Source organism: Mya arenaria, chromosome 15 (genome assembly GCF_026914265.1).
Source record: "Mya arenaria isolate MELC-2E11 chromosome 15, ASM2691426v1".
NCBI classification, from domain to species: Eukaryota; Metazoa; Mollusca; class Bivalvia; order Myida; family Myidae; genus Mya; species Mya arenaria.
Genome location: NC_069136.1, coordinates 53,596,658 through 53,614,438, shown reverse-complemented (window position 1 = coordinate 53,614,438; position 17,781 = coordinate 53,596,658). Strand labels below are relative to the sequence as shown.

General features: G+C 33.7%; 1 protein-coding gene across 2 annotated transcripts in view; it reads left to right on the top strand.

The window, feature by feature from the left end:
- Window positions 1–2,681, top strand: part of LOC128220350 (uncharacterized) — a 29,756-nt gene extending 27,075 nt beyond the window's left edge. For both annotated transcript variants that reach the window (XM_052928710.1, XM_052928709.1), the window contains 2 exons: window positions 362–401; window positions 591–2,681. In XM_052928710.1, coding sequence (XP_052784670.1) covers window positions 362–401; window positions 591–629 — 79 coding nt within the window. In that variant the 3' untranslated portion in view covers window positions 630–2,681. The remainder of the gene's footprint in view (window positions 1–361; window positions 402–590) is intronic.
- The last annotated feature ends 15,100 nt before the right edge of the window (window positions 2,682–17,781 follow it).

Genomic DNA, 17,781 nt, shown 5'->3' with positions numbered 1-17,781 from the left:
GCGAAAACATTTGCGCAATAATCTCCCCAATAAAAACTGTAAATATTGACGGGATTTCATTTCAATAATCGATTAGTTAAAACTAATTTATTTTACAACGATTGTGAAACAAGTTATTATAACATTATATCACTCCCGTTGGCACGATTTTACCCGAGAGTGTGGTCTTGTGTTCTTGGGGAAACCAGACTACCCGGAGAACCCACTTGTCCGGCTTGGTTACCACAAACCAAACTCACAGGCCGGGAATCGAACCAAGGTCGCCTAGGTGAGAAGCGAGTGCGCTAACCGCTTCGCTAACAGGACAAACAAATAATCGATCGAAAACCAAAGCGTAACTTTCTTGACTTTTATTTTACAGATTAGATTATGCTGGTGATAATGGAAGCCATTTGCAAAGGGTAATAATTAAATTAAACGTAAATAAACAATAAACTATTTAACACTTTTCCGTTTTATTTTTGTTCCTAAGATATATATATAAGCATTTGCATTGATCTGAAGAAATGAAGTTTCAGTTAAAGACAAATGCAAACTACAATGATATGATACTCTTTCTCGCTAATCATGTTTTACTTTTCTATTATCAGGAAACGATAGGCATGAACGATAGCGAAAGCAATATGTAAAACCCCGGGTTATAGGCGGAGAGTTAACATTTCATAACGATCAACCATTACTACAGCATTAGCGTCGATGTATTTTACGTTTGACAATATTGTCAATAGACCGTAATTTTAATGTTATATAAGTAATCGGTGCCAAGGTAGTTTCGACAAACCTAGAATCAAATTTTATTAGAAACTTACTCAAAAAGATGAAGTACCTGTAAAAACAATGATCTAGTTTATTTCGAGAAGCGATCAGTTTTGCGGTAAAAATATTATATTGTTAGTTTACATGAAGGGTAAGCAATAAGTGAATTTCCCTTACTAGCTCACTGACAATTGTATAATGTTGATGGAAATATGTTTTAAAGATACATAGATATTTGCAAATAGTACATGTACTTTAGTAAACTGCATTTGTTTCATCAACTGACTCTGATTTCCTCAAAAACGCTTCCCTTGACAATCAAGATGTTTGAATAAATATTTATATAGCAAATCAAAATAAATTCAAGATCGGTTGGTGGAAGTATAAATATTTGAACACAATTAAGGGTCATTTAGTTTAAACTTATTTATTTCAAACACTTATGATGAAAGTAACATAAACATATGCTAACGGTCTCTGTTTGGCACGATGTTATATGATTGTTTGTAACATTTGACCAAACAGTATGATTATTCAATACTTGCGGTTTAATACTGTATTAAGTTATTAGTATTGTTTGACTTTGTTTTGATTTTGTCTTTTGCAGTGTTTATCATTTTTATCATTGTCTTATTGGATTTGCATTGATGATGTTGTTGATGATTTAAATACTGAATGGATGGTTAATGATTAATTTTTTGGTTGAGTTGTTGATGATTTAAATATTGCCTTTGTAGTTGATGTTTTAAACACGGATTGAGTGGTTGATGATTTAATTTTGGTATTATTTGTTGATGATCTAGAAGTGCTTTTCGCATAAATATATATGCGTTGATTTGTTGAAGATTTAAATGAAGTTTGAGATATTGATGATTTGGATATAAGTTAAATTGTTGATGATTTAAATGAGGTTTTAAGGAGAGAAGTCTTAATATTAGCTCTAAGCTATCTCTTCAATCCTTACCCTGTATACTTGTAACATGCTGATACATCAACAACATATGAATGAATACTGTTTAAACCAAATGAGGTTTGAGATATTGATGATTTAGATATAGGTTAAATTGTTGATGATTCAAATGAGGTTTGAGATATTGATGATTTAGATATAGGTTAAATTGTTGATGATTCAAATGAGGTTTGAGATATTGATGATTTAGATATAGGTTAAATTGTTGATGATTCAAATGAGGTTTGAGATATTGATGATTTTAAATGCATTAAGTGGTTGAATACTTAAATTTGAGTTGAATTGTTGATGATTTGCATATGAGTTGAGTGGTTTATGATTAAGTAATGGGTTGAGTTGTTGCAGATTTAGATATGGATTGGGTTGTTGATGTTTTAGATATAGCTTGATTTTGTGATGATATAGGTACGGCAGATACATCACTGAAACAAATTTCGTTTTGTTTATAATTTTACCATATCATGTTTTTTGTAATATATATAAATGTATTTTTTTCATTAGACTTCATTTATTTGGAAAAATTAAACGGTTGTACTCAAATAAAAGTTCTTGGTTTGAATGTCAGGACTTGTTATTCTTGAAAAAAAAACATTTTAATATTGTAAACTTTATGCGATGCGATGTACCAAGACATATATAGATTTAATTATGTGGACATAAAATACCAGGATCAGTAAATTTATTTTGTAAACCTTTTGAACATTATTTTCTACTTTAATTATTTAAATTGTATCATTTATGTTGATACTTCGGACATCTTAAATGTGCATAGATACTATTGATATAATGAAAACAACGCCTATGTGATTGAAGTTTAGGTTTTACTTATGAGGATGTACCTTCAATGTGTTTGCTCGACATATTAAAGGCGGGAACATTTACTTGTTCAGATTAAGAATCACGTAATTACATTAAGATTATCGATATTTTGTATTATTTTAGAACAACGGAGTTATCTAAGACATGACTGTAACGATTTTTTCCTAAATATCTAAATAAAAAAGATTGTTTTATCATTTATTTGTCTTTTTTCTCCCATCAATACACCAAAGTGTGATATTTTCTTAATTAAAATGTCCAAGACTTTGTTTTACCAAGATTTATCACTTTTTTGGTGTACATCACGATACATCTAGGCTAACAATTCTTGATAAACATACCTATTTTATATATATACACAGATGAAGTATGTATGCACTGTGCTGTTTGTGGAATTTTGTGCTGTTCTTCTATGTTTCTTGTTTGTGATTTTATGCTATATCTCTTTGACGTTTACCCAGTGCCACTAAACCGGGTTTATGTTTAAACTTTTTTGCTACTGAGCTTGTTTCTGTAGCTTTTTGCATAAATATAGAGACAGAACTCCAGTTGCTGTCTGTAACCTCTTTCTTATAGAATATTTTAGCTTCTTCCTTTTTGAATTCTCTCTGCGATTTGTCCAATCTGGTCTTTATCATCGAGGTTGACCTGTCTCTCCCACCAAACTGACCTTAGGAGCGAAAAAAATGTTCTCCTATTGTTAAAGATTTTATTACTTTTGTGGTTTGTTTTGAAAGTTGAAACTTTTGTTTTCGCTGACAGGTACTAAGTAGGCTTTATAAAAGCTGCACATGAGATTCATTGACTTTGAATGGGGTTTTTAGTTGCCAAAAGATAGCCTGGCACTACGCAGACTTACTGAGAGCTGCACATATGTCTCTTTATATCTGAGTTGGTCCCAAGATTGCAAACACATGTGGCTCGTGTAAGCTCATTTGTAGCTGTACATAGGTTGCTCAGCTTTGAATGGGATTTATGTTGCAAAATTTGGTATAATAAGTAGTCAATTTAGAGTAACACATGTGCTTGTTTAGCTCTAAACAAGTTTTGAGATAGCCATAATGTGGTCTTATTGGCAGTCATGTGATCAGCTTAAAGGTTTTGTATAACATTAAAATGAAATTAAAGTGGACAATTTTATTCGGAACTCCTCGGCTATTTTCTACAAAATCAACCTCGGGTGTATGCCGGTACAGTAGGTCATTAAATTGTAAATTATATCAATAATTAAATGTAGTGTTCTAGCTTGTATTTGTAGATTTAAGTTTAGATTGCCAGTGAAGTGTATTATTGCAAACACAATTTAGATTCCCAAGATTTAAGTCATTAAGTTTATGTGCTAAATTAAAATTATTACGCGCTCTACTTGCAAAGTAGTTAAAGTGTACCGATTTCGAACATTGTAAACCGTACATATACATTCGAGGTTGTTTATGTAGAAAATGGCCGAGGAACTCTGAGTTAGACAATTTAAAGAATGCATGCATGAAACACGTTGCGTTCGTAAATTATCATAGGGATTATATGGACCCATGTCCATTTAAAGTTGTAAACATGTATCCCTTTAGACAAATATTACAAAAAACAACAACATTCACTGTTATTTCATTTCAACTCGTAATTGGTCAGACGCTGTAATTATTTCTCTTTGTTCAAAGAGCTATATATCCATGCCCATACCTGTCTGAAACACAGGGTACAATTCAGTTGTTTACCTTATTGCTAAGATGGCTGTTTCCTTGCGATAATACACATGAACCATAATGTAGCCAGTATAGGGCCAGAAAATACTTCTAAAAATATTATTTATTACTGTGAAGAAAGGTATGTTAATTCATCGTAATCATTGTATCCATACATTAGATGTTGTTTTCGATAGAGGAGTTCCGAATGGTCGCTCTCTTGGTATAACACGTTATATATAAATTCATGTCATCCATGCTTTTTTATTCACTTATAATGAATTAAAATGTTTGAACTTCTGTTTATCCTCTCTTAAATATGATTAATAAATCTATATAATTATATCCATATTTAAACATATTCAGTCGTGTCTTTGATTTCTTGCATCAAAATTCGTCTCGTCTAACCCAGAATACAGTTGAAGATTTGTTGAAATATAAGTTGCTGGCTGCAAAACACAGCTAGTATATTTACGTTTTACGTGTAGCTATACGTACATGTACCAAGTTGCCGTGCCGCTAGGCACTAATTTAAATACCAGTTGTCCCATATTTAAAAGACGCCTCACGTAAAAACATTCTGCACACAACTCAAAACCCCTCCATTTTCAGATCAAAACAGCTACTTTGAAATTGCTATGGGCAGAGCCAAAAGATTTTACCATATTTTTTCCTACTAACACTGATTCTAATTTTAACTTAAAAACAGTCCAAATTGAAAAAAGGAATTGGCAGCTGAAGAACAATTAAAGATACAAAACTCAATCACAAAAGATCATGTTGACCATTGACCTGGTTCTCACAATAGAATGGAAATACATAACCCTAAGGTCATCTCGTTATTCGACTACAAACAACTAATTTGAAAACTGACACGGGCTTTAATGTTTTTAATATGTACACTGGCTACTATCAAGTTTCTTGATACATTGTTTCTCTTCATTCAGTCAACATTCAACAAAAATTCAGACGCAATGCAACGCATACGGATAAATTGACAAGCTTTTATTCAATACATAAGGATTAAGACAAGCATCAGAACGTGATGTATTTTCCTAATAAAGCAGAAATAGCCATAAAGGTCAAATGATAAGCCACGAACCTTTCAATAGCCATTTTTTTTTATAAATGCATTAAAGAATTTAAACGAGTTTAGTTTCCTAGCAGGTTTAAATGCTGTTAATAAAAGATAACCACATACTCTAAGCAAACCTTTAACTATTGTTTTGAGGAACTATTATATTAAAGGAGTTTGTAAAATAGTTTTACATTGTCTTTGAGAATCCCAAACGACATGTCAATGTTTAATGAATTTGAATTCCATGAACTAGTTTTTGAGAAAGTTCAAAGGCAAAGTTTATATTCATATAAAAGAAAATAAACAAAGGAATATAACTCTGAAATTAAGTGCCCTAGATTTATTATTTTACAAGGTGTTCAACTTCACATTGCTATCTATCTGTGTACCAACTTTAAAAAGAGTGCTTTAAGTAGTATTTGAGTACGTTCAAGGACAATCTTTACATTATATTTTTACATTATAAAACAGGGACACAAAATAAGATATAGTCTCTGTACTAGCTGCAGCTTTTGACCTAAACAGTGACATAGAGTGAAGCCAAAATTTGGCAGAATTACATTTTCCGGTCCATTTAACAGAACTGATACTCAAATAAAGACAGTCAAAACACCTGTATAAATCAAACTGATGGCCTCGCGGACATATGGCGCATCAAGAGAAATAGTAAATAATATTTAAATTTGCATTTTGCTTTATATATGAGATTACTCTATGATAAAAATGACTGACTGCCTTTTTTGCCCAGTTTAGAATATTTTTTAACTTAAAATACCTGTTTTAATGTTTAAGATTTTTTGGCATACATTTAAAAAACAGAACTTTCCATTGTATATATGTGGCTTAATTTTACTTGATTTGCTCTAAATGTCACAATTTTGAATTATTTTCACATAAGAAAGTCCCACAGGGGTGACTTTAATCTTCAGTCTCCTGCGATATGAGATTTAGAGTTACATCTCCTGGTTTCAGAGTGTGTGACCTCTTGTCAGTGCCTTACCTGCAAAGAAGAAAAAAGCAATGCTTTACACAAAATAAAACTAACAACTACTACTGTTTAAGTATGAAAAATACCTGGTACAATCATTTGAGGCATACAAAAGCTATTAATGTTGTAATACATATACTAAGTAGTGCAGAAAAGTTCATGAATTCTAAGATTATAAAAAAGTAATAAAATACATAATCTTTTTGACTGGTTTTCAACCGTTTCAAGGTTAAAATCCACTAGTTGACTACACAGAAGCATTTTGGAGGAGTGAAAACAACACATGGTAAGAGTTTCTTTTCTTTAAGATACGGTATTGGTTTCTTCGAAACTCTTGCCGGCAGGCAGCATGGATTCCCGGCCTGAATAAGCACAGTTTTGTGTCATTGAAAGTAGCACTAGAGCATCAGCAACCAGACTGGCTTTACAAATGGTAATACATTTTTTGAAAAGAAAAAAAATCATGTTGACCATTGACCCGACTGTCAAAATTTAGAAGAAATACTTAACCCTTAGGTCATTTCGTTATTCGGCAACAATCAACAGTCTATAATTTTCCCAATACTAATACTGGAAATTATCTTTTTCTGCAAATAAAGTGGCAAACTATGTTAAGTTATAATTATGCAAAAAGAGAACCTGTTTCTTCTATTTCAGTCAACTTTGATAAAATAACGATTCTTGAGCACATGCACTATTTTTTCTGTATTAACATATTTGTCTTTGTCAACAAGGGACAGACCACTTTAAATTAAGTCTTTTTAATTCGTTGCCCTTTGCTTTCCACAATGCCATCCGGAAACCTGCCCTTAAAGCCAGGAAGTCATGATGTAGAACCAGCCGACCGAGCTTAAATTGGTGTACTACAACATTTGATTAGCAGTTCAAGATCACGTTATGAAAATGTTTCTAAACTGATGCATTTTGAAAATAAGTTTTTAATAGTATTGTGTATAGTGTAAAATGTCTCAGCAGCTTACTAAATGATCTCCAAAGATAACTGTGATAGATGAATCAAAAGACAACAATCCATATCAGTGTACAGAAGGGAGTGAATTTCGGCAAGATGGTATGCACAGGGAAATAGTCAATAAAGTGTTGCTATTCTTAGTCACAAGAACCGGACTGACGTTTTCCTTGCTATACAAGTATATAACAGCTTCATTCATTTAAGGGTTGATCGCATTTCTCTTACGTTTTTGCTGTATGAACGCAGTTGGGCACGCGAGTAAATTCCGATACTTTGTTTTATGCACTATGTTGGGACTCAGGCCTTACATGTATCATTTTGACAAATATTCTCTTTACACTATTGTTTATTTTATGAGATACATATACAAAACAACATATTTTGTACATAGAATACAAACAATGACAGTTTATGTACAGTATCAAAAAAAAGAAAGAAACATGATCATTATAAAATCTTATTAAAATTTCAGAGAACTAAAAAACAAGACTGAGGATGTAAGATTTTTGGACAAATAATTGCAGGAACCTTTTGCAAGCAGTTTTATTCATTATAATACAAGGGTGTAACATTATCATATGAAACATTGTTGAAAAATATGCGTTGGTATCAAGCAAAAATGTATGCACCTATTTAGATTTCAGTATTGGTGTTGTAGTTATATACAATTCTATTCGATCACAAATCTATTTTTAAAGTATGTTGCATTTTGCCCATTGGGTACTAAAAAGCAACAAATAATTCCTGCTGGCATGCCATGATACATTTGTGATTAGAACAGTTTTGTTAAATGTAAAAAAGCAATACCCATTTCATGAGCAATTTTATTTTCCAAAAAGCAGTAGAAGTTCTCACAAATGAAATAGCATGTTATAAATAAATATATTATATTCTTAATTAATATGAATAAAGAATTTCATTTCACTCTGAGACTATTTCCGGGAGTAAAGTGTCTTAGTATATACATCTTCAAATTGAATCCGGAGCATTTTTCCTGTAATAATAGAAACAAAACATACTACATGTGTTAGTATTACCTTATCATAGCTTAAAATTTTCTTTTTGCCAAGTATATAATAATTACTTGCAATGTGCCCTTATTTAAAAGCATAATTAAGTTTAATTTGACAGGGTAACTAAATAACCTTCTTATGTTTAAAAATGATATGTTTTTTAACACTTGTTTGGACAAATGCAGTGTTTCCTACAGTTTTTCTTTCTTTATATAAAGTGTATAAAAAGGTTTAACAACAAAATTACCAGGCAGAATTATATCTAGTATTTTTCCTGCACTCCACTTTTCATCCATTGGTAGAAGTCCGTGAATGTTGTGTTAACTTTGCTATGATCATTACGCATACTGTTAATGTTTCCTGCAAATACATCATGGTTTGATTTAATCAAAGGAAGATAAATCTGCCTCCTCTTTCATTGCAAACGTTTTAAATATTCTATTTTAAAATTTCAGCTATTATTACAATATGGCATGGTTGCCAGCAACAGTATATTTTGCTCTCCATACATGTGCAAGAGAAACTGGTCTCACATTTGCATGACATATTTATAGTTTTCTTTGAATGTATGAACTACATAAAGATTTATTTCCTTACCACTGGTTTCTGTGCTCTATGGTTGCCTCGGGCTGGCCTTATATCAGGGCTGGTGTCTTTGAATGTCTTGCTTAAGCTGGTGGGGATCAGTTGCGCTGTTGTTTTTGTAAAGAAGTAAAGAACGTCGATGTGAAGCTGGCGGTGATGGGGTGCTATATCTGCTATAGCTGTATCAAGTGGTCCAAAACAGTGGCGACTCACTTGTCAATTCCACGTCAGATTCAGATGACTGCAGGGAAATGAAATAATTATGTGAAACTATTCTAAATCAAAACAAAAGCAATTCGTTTTCATTTATCATTGTTTAATCATTTAACAATCGTGTAGGATCAGAACCATGATAAAGCAAACCCTTTAAGCGGTATATATCATTGTCCCTTCGAAATGTTGCATATACCACATAAATATACATATATATATACCAACATATATTTGTTGGTATGTTTTTTCATCACCAACGTATGCGTATTGTGAATTAAACTAAAAAGGTTTGCAACTGACCACTTTTGTTCTAAGCCAAACATTTTCTGTTTGTAGTTTGGCCATATGGATAGTCCGGCATCTTTAGTTCACTAGTTGCTTTCTGTAAAACAAGGTTTCGTTTAATTTCACAAAAAAGATATTAGATATCAGATCAAGCAATATTTTATATATTGCTTCATGTTTTATAATTCAAAAACATGACAGCACTTATCCAATTGCTGCATTTCATTAAAACCTACATCTGATTTCTTTGTACCTCTAAACCATCAGGCTTATTTAAAGTTACTTGTATAAATGTGTTTCTTATTATAAGTAAATACACATGTTGAATCTGGCTAGTAAAAATGATTCCTTCTATTCATTTATTTCTGTAAAGTTGGCAACATTCTTCATATATATAGTGCATGTAAATGACAAATATTCTTAACTTTAGTCAGCCAGGTCAATGTTCCTCTGTTTCATGCTGTAAAGCCCATCATTAACTTGTGTCAATTTCGTGTACACGTACTGCGCATCTTTCATCCCTTGAACTTCCTTCACCATACTTTGTTTGCAAGAGATGTACAGCTCTCTGAAATGACAATATTCGTTGTTTCTATGCAGAGGAATATGAGTATTGCTTGTGAGTTGGTACAAACAATATATTCAACCAAATGCAAATTTAACTGTAAAATTAGATTTGTTGTCCCTCTATTTAGGCTCAACTGTAAAGGATATACAAAATGCGGTTATACGTTTCTTTAAAGCATCGATTTTATAATGGATATGGTTTTCCTGTGTTTCCTTCTGCCTTAAATATACGGTAAATGAATACTAAGATTTTTACCCGTGTTGCGTCTTTATGCTGGCTATGCTGGCTAAAAGTCGGAAGCAGCGCGTTGAGAAGCAGGCACATACGTATACATCTTGGAAAATGCCTCCAATCTGTTTGTAGGAGCCATATTCATGAAAATATTACTTTTTTTAGTTTCCTGACATTGAAACACATACTGGTGGCATAAAATTCCTTAAAATGTAACATTTGTTAAGACTATCAATTCCACATTCTTTCATATGTCAAAACATAATCTTATCATATTCAATTTCTGCCTTGTAGAGGAAAATGGTGTACTGTAGTTGTAATTATGTTTATGATTTTAACAAACAAACTATTTAACAATACTTACACTGAGAATCCCATTAATCCTTCACACTCCCTTCGCCATGAGACATATTTTGTATTTATCATGGATATCACTGTAGCTGTCTTGAAACCTACCAAAGCCTCTCTGTGAACTTTATTCGGCAAACAAACTTGACAAGCTGTACAGTAATCTGGGCTGAAATTGGACAAAAGTGGAAATTGCGTGCATCGGTCGTGTGCAATAATGATCAATTTATTGTACGTGGAACAATAATATATGTTAACAATGATGAGCATGCATTAAGTTTTACAATGTTTTTTCTTACCAGACCTCCATTATGTAAGTATGAGGCAAACCAATAGTTCAATGTGTACTACCACATTTTTGCCGAGGCTCCGCACCCAGACTTCTTTTTGCCGGCCATCCCTCTTTTATTCTTGACCTAGGTGTCGCGTTATGTTCGCCTGTGACCATTGATGTCATCACCTGAAAAAAACAAGAGAACCGCATGCGGATGTCAAAACTTATTGGTTATTTGGTAAGTTTACGGAGCCTTCGGAAGGGTTATTTTACCGTCACGGTGAATCTCTCATCAATGCCCTTGGTTTAAATGCTGCCCTCTGATTGTATTCTACTGTGTTGAATTATTAAATAAAGTCTAAGGAAATAAAATCCATGCTAACATGCCTGACAACAAAAACAACACTAAGATAATTAAACTACATTGTAGTTAGATTATGGACTTTTACCAAAAGCAAACGAGCTAAAATCGAGGTCAAATATTATTATATTGAATTAGAAATGTGTCCATAGGACATGAATTTCCGAACATGGAGCGTTTGTCATGACGGTTGTTTGACTCTATGTCATATAGTTTTCGGGTTTGGGTGACACCAGTCTAGAAATGTCATGTTTCGTCCATAGAACATGGATGTCCGAACATGAAGCGTTTGTCATGACTGTTGTTTGACTCTATGTAATATAGTTTTCGGGTTTGAGTGACACCAGTCTTGAAATGTCATGTTTTGCCAATTAAGGGGCAATTACTCTTGCTTTGCTGAGTGCAGCGGGAAACAATACACAAGGTACACAAACTTCATCACCCCATTAACCTTGCCCTAAGGTTTCATGACTCTAGGTATTATCGATTTGACATTTGAACAACACAAGTCAAGAAATGCCATTTGTTTGCTCATTCAAACGCTATAACAATTACTAAGTGCAGCGGGAAATAGAACCCCAGATGCACAACTACATTACACCATCAACATTGCACTAAGGTTTCATGATCACAGATTTTATCAACCCATTTGTATTGCTCCTAAGGTTTCATGACTCTATGAAATAATGTTTTGAGCGACACAAGTCCAGAACTCTCATTTTATGCTAATTCAAGTATCATAGGTCTGCTTTTACTTAGTATCTCGGGAAGGAAACCAAAGGTGCTCACTTCATCATCACCCCATGTACAATCCCCTAAGGTTTCATGACTTTATGATATATACTTTGCATAATCACGGACACACAGACTGACGTCGGGATCAACATAGCGGTTTTAGGGGATGTATCCCTTATAGTAGAGAGTTATAAGGTTATGTTGTCTTTTAAAAACCCACATACAACTGCGCGCTTAAGGGGTGCTTTGTAAAGAAGGAAAAATCACATAAACCAGAAATGTTAGCGCAGACGGACGCACGCACTCACGCGGACGGACAAGAGGAAATGTATTCGCCCTCTCCTTCCCCCATTTTTGTGTGGGCATAAACATGGCAATAGTGAAACAAAATTAATACAACAAATTCCTCCTATTTGGAGAGCACTTGCAATAAATTCCACATGCTTTTCATAACAGAGGCATCATTTTAATCTTGTGCCGTAGAAGCATATAAAGCCCGTTTTTGGACTATTTCTTCCAGTTTCGTGGTGCTTTGTTTTGATAAAAGCTTATTCGAAGACTTGATTCTGGGCATCTTTCTCCCACAACGTTCATTAGTGAAACGTCCATTAAATGTCCGTAAATAAAATGCTCATTGAGCCAAACAAAAAGGACCCGGACATTATTTCATTTCTGATCTATATTTCCAGGACACGGACCACGGAACTATGGGATACCTTCCATATGCCCCATCATTCTGCCATATATTTAAATGAGCATGTTCAGATATCGATATTAAAACACAATATAACTTACCAGGTATTTGTCTGCTATAGGTCCATCAACCATCTAAACAACCAACTTCCAACGAGGCGAAACCAGATTTTTTTTATCAAAATGCATTTGCAGATTTTCGAGAAAATTGATATATATTCAAAATGAAAATCTGTTTGTGTAAGAAAGTCACACTACCCTGTCCAACAATGTCTTGTGGCTGTGTGATGAAAATGCTCAAAATGTTCATATGAAAGTCCAAATGTACTTTTGTTCTCAATCAAACTCGTTAAACAATGAAACCATCCTGTATTGACAATACGATCAGCATACACACAGCGAAAACATGTTAACATGCGGACAGTACAGACTAATTGTGTGATACTTGTGATTTACTTGTTTGCCTTGAACCATTTCGTTTTAGCCCCTGTTTCTGTCTCAGGCTTTGTCTACAGCGCGACTGTATTTTTATCTGTCATATTATAAGAAGCAAGTAAACTTTCAACAATAACCAGAAAATTAACTTCAATGTTATTTCCTCATTAAGTAGACATTTTACAACAGTATATTAAAATTGTCCGAACATCACAAAACACCCATTATTAGATTTATGAAAAGGTTTAAAATAAACAGAAATTGTCCATTTTTTATTCATCGTTAGATTTAACTTGCAGTTCAATGTGTACACTTATTTACAGCGTAAGTTGGACACAAACTTTTATGATTTTTTTTCAATGACGATTTGTAAAGAATCGCTTTAGACATACTTAACGGTTTAATAAAGATAGTAAAATTGATCTACCTGCTGAGATATTTGCTATATTTAACACCTCTTTCATTTTATTACGTGTAAATTATTTCAATAACAACATGATTAAAATGAAAAATTGGTCATAGTTTGTAAGCGGTAGGCGCCATCTTGAATCGCTTACGTCACTGCTGCAATCGTCTTAGCTTACAGTAACAAATATAAACCTACCGTGTTGAGATAAACATCCCTCAGTTTGATAAGGTTGGAAAAATATGTTTGGATAGTAAATGAGTTCAAATGTTGCAATATAAGAAAAAACATTTCAATATCAGCTGATAAAAACAATAACTGCTGTTAACAACTGAAACCCACATGGAGGGGCTGCCCTGACTCTATCATTACTGTTATAAAGACAGCCATGATGTTGATAGCTTTGATGAGGTAAGCTGCTTGTTTTCAGTGGGTTTTAATGGCACGATAGGCCGTTTTCAGATTCCCTTTATCAGAGTTACTATCATAGGCTTCGATGGCTCCTGTACTAAAATGTATAATAAAAATTAGTATACAAAGAGTCTAACCTTATAAAATATCGAGCAGGAGTTGTCCTTTATGAAATGTTAATAGGGTAAAACCGATAATGTTATGTACCAGTCAATTGTAACCACGGCCCCCCAGGTCCGGGGGTATACCGGCTATAGCCGGGGAAATGGGCCGTGTTTTTACCTTTCAGGTTGCCCCGCAGGGCCGGTTGTATGCGATGGTTTTGTCTTCGGCCAAAATATAGCGTTTTATGAACTCTTGTATTTTTTTCGGTCCACAGGGAGCAGTACCATGTCCCCCATAAATATTTTAATATTAAAAAGTAGGACAAAAAATCAGTGTGTGTATACCACGTGATAAATTACGTCATATGTGCTACATCAGATGGCAACATTTTGCATATAAAATGAAGACTTAAATCAATGATAACTTTTCATTTGCAATAGCATTTTAAATGAAACAAAGGAAAGTCTATGCCGCTTAAAGAGCCACGCCTTTGTTATATTACCGGAGTTTGATAAGTTTCCTCAAACACTTTGTCAAACTTGTTTCCAAAATAATGTTTTAATAGTGCTCCATCATTAAAGTCTTCATTCGAAGCAAAATATTGCCTTTCGATGTAGCATTTATGACGCAATTTAACACGTGGTATACACACACACTGAAAAATGATTGAAGCATAAACATTTATTATAGAAATCTTAATATCAACCCAAACTATTGTACTAATAGCATATATTTTGAAAATAAATGTTCGATGACGGTTTGGTTTATATTATGAAATTTTCTGTTTCAAATGTTCAAGTTTCATTTTGTTTTTGTCGTGATTTCCTTTTTAGTACATGTAGCAATAAATTTTGGGGTAGGGGCGTGACATTGCGTTTCCAAACGTTGGGTCCAGTTAGAGTATTTGCTGCCTGTGTTTTGCTCAATATTGTTATAGCTAGTACTAGTTAGTTATTTATCGGTGTTATCGCTGTGTGAACTGTGTACAATTTAGTATTGTTATTCATACTTGATAGCTACAATCTGTACATTTCAATTCTGTTCGAGTTTCAGGACATGCAAAACAACATAATATCTCTGTTTTGAGAATGCATATCATTCTGTATACCTATTACCGTTTTACCATAAAGGCTTGAGATTGCTTTTTATAAGAATAGCAGATATTGCACATTTTGTGATTTCATCCGTATATAAAGCAACATCAACCAAGTCGCACCACTACATGCTCACATCATCAGAATATACGATAAACCTATCAAAATATATTTTGTTAGAAAATGAACAAATCGACATAATTTTGACAACGAATCACGTTATTACTTGTTAATCATTTAACAAGTCAACAGCACATATGTCTTACTTACCGTAAGGAACATGTTTGAAACACTTTTATACAGTAGGAAAAATAGTCCATGGGTCGGAAATTCGATTCTTCTTATCCTGCAGTAGCCAGCCAAAACGGATGGCTATTCATCTATGCCATTTAAGACCAGGCGTAGACTACAACGTGGAATATGCTCCTTTGGGTCCTTTGCTAGTTCCCACGAGCATGATTCGTACACGGAACTCCGCTATACGATTGGTGAAACAGGCCAGATGTCCCCGAGTTCATGTCCCTTTCCGGCGAAGCCAGCCTAAAGGTCATGGTGGATCATCACCAAAGGTTAGGCGTAGTCTACGACTTTAAATACTTTCTTTCGGTACCCTTGCTCGTTCTCACGAACATGAGCCTTATATGTACGGATATGCGCTATACAATTGGTCGAAATGCCCTAGTGTCACCGATTTGATGCCCATATCCCGGGAAGCAAGCCTGATAGACAAGGTTATTTACTCGTGTCATTACTTAGGACAAAATATATGCTATAACAAATCCCTGTTGTCTCCTTGCTCGATTCCACGAGTGCGCTTATTACTAGCCTTACGGTATCTAGCTAGCCTCGCCTTACCACACATCGCCATAATTGAGGGAAATGGAAGATAATAAGGTAGACATAACATTTTAAAGTGATACAGCTTGTAAATCATTACTATCGTAGCTTTTTTAGCTTGATACAAAAAAAATAGGTTTAACTATCCTTAGAAAAACGCCAATACACGGATTCCAGAATGTTCAAGATTAAAAAAAAAAATGCGGGTTAAAAGTATTGTTCCGACAAAAATAAATATTCCGTAAAAGGGGGACCACTCAATCATAGTGTGTTTTAACTGATTAATGCAAACGCCAAGAATTTAATACCAGTACAAAGAATAGAGAGCAGGCAGTTTCAATATTTGTACATGCTAATTCAGACCGCATTTCAAAATTAAGCGGTTTTGCGGAGTTCAGCTCAAATAAGTCTTAAAACTTATTATAATAAATAATGTCAACTTATAATTTCATCTTAAAAACATATTTTTAAAATGATAATTGTTGTTGGGGACTACCGCAAACCCTCCTAGACACATGTTAACAGTTAACATTTTGGTACCGGGGCGCGGGTCTGTAGGTGCGCCCTTTAACTTCAAATCTTCAAATCTTAAATTCGTCAAAGTAACATGACTCAATCTAATAATATAACCAAATATTGATTTGATATCAATGACGTGCACATTGTCAAATTATGAGAAGATAAGCAGATAAACGTAATTATTAATAGGAACAACACATTTTGGGAATCCATTAAACAAACCAAACATGTATGTGATTGTCATGTGAATGGCTGAAGGATATTACTTGTTCTTAGTATTATAAATTAGTGCCAGTAAAATATATGAAACAATTGAATGACTAATACTTAAAAATAGGCATGGAATTAAAAATATAAAGCAGTTTTCTAAGACATATTCTGAAAGCATTGATAAAACAATCGAATGACTAATACTTAAATGGAATATAATATGAAATAAAACCATTCTATTAAGATTCAGTTTTCAGTTCCCATAAACCTGAACGAAGAAGTGAGTCTTTAGTTGTCGTTTGAAGCTTTCAAGAGAAGTACAGTCTCTAACATGTGCTGGTAAAGTGTTCCATAGTTTAGGAGCAGCTGCAGAAAAGCTCCTATCCCCAAATTTAAGTTTTGTTTTTGGTGGCACAAGAGATAGCGATTGGTTGGCTGAACGTAGATTTCTAGTCGGTTTGTAAACGTTGATCATATCATTAATGTATTGTGGAGCTTTGCCATAAAGTGATTTAAATACATGAATTAGTATTTTGAAATTGATTCTGTAATCCACTGGGAGCCAGTGAAGATCTTTAAGCACTGACGTGATGTGACTAAACTTCGACGTTCTGGTAATTATCCTAGCAGCAGTATTTTGTACAAGTTGTAGCCTGTTCAATGATTGTTGTTGGACTCCATACAAGAGAGAATTGCAATAATCCAATCTAGATGTTACTAAGGCATTTACGAGTGTTTTCGTAGCATCCTCGTTGGTGTACTGTCGAATGCGTCCTATCTGTCTCAGCTGAGCGTAAGTTGATTTGCACACAGACTTAACATGCGATTCCATGTTCATCCGAGAGTCTAGAAAAGCACCAAGATTTCTGACGTTAGCTGATTGAGTGATAACAGATGTTCCAACATTTACTGTAAGATTTGACACTTTTTCAGACTTATGACCAGATGAGAAAACTATAAGTTCCGTTTTATCCGAATTCAGTTTCAGAATATTGTTATTCATCCAGTGCATGATTTCAGAAACACAATTTGCTACACGATTTACCATATCTTCGATAGTTGATTCATCTATTGGTTCAAACGACAAATAATAAGGTAGACATAACATTTTAAAGTGATACAGCTTGTAAATCATTACTATCGTAGCTTTTTTAGCTTGATACAAAAAAAAATAGGTTTAACTATCCTTAGAAAA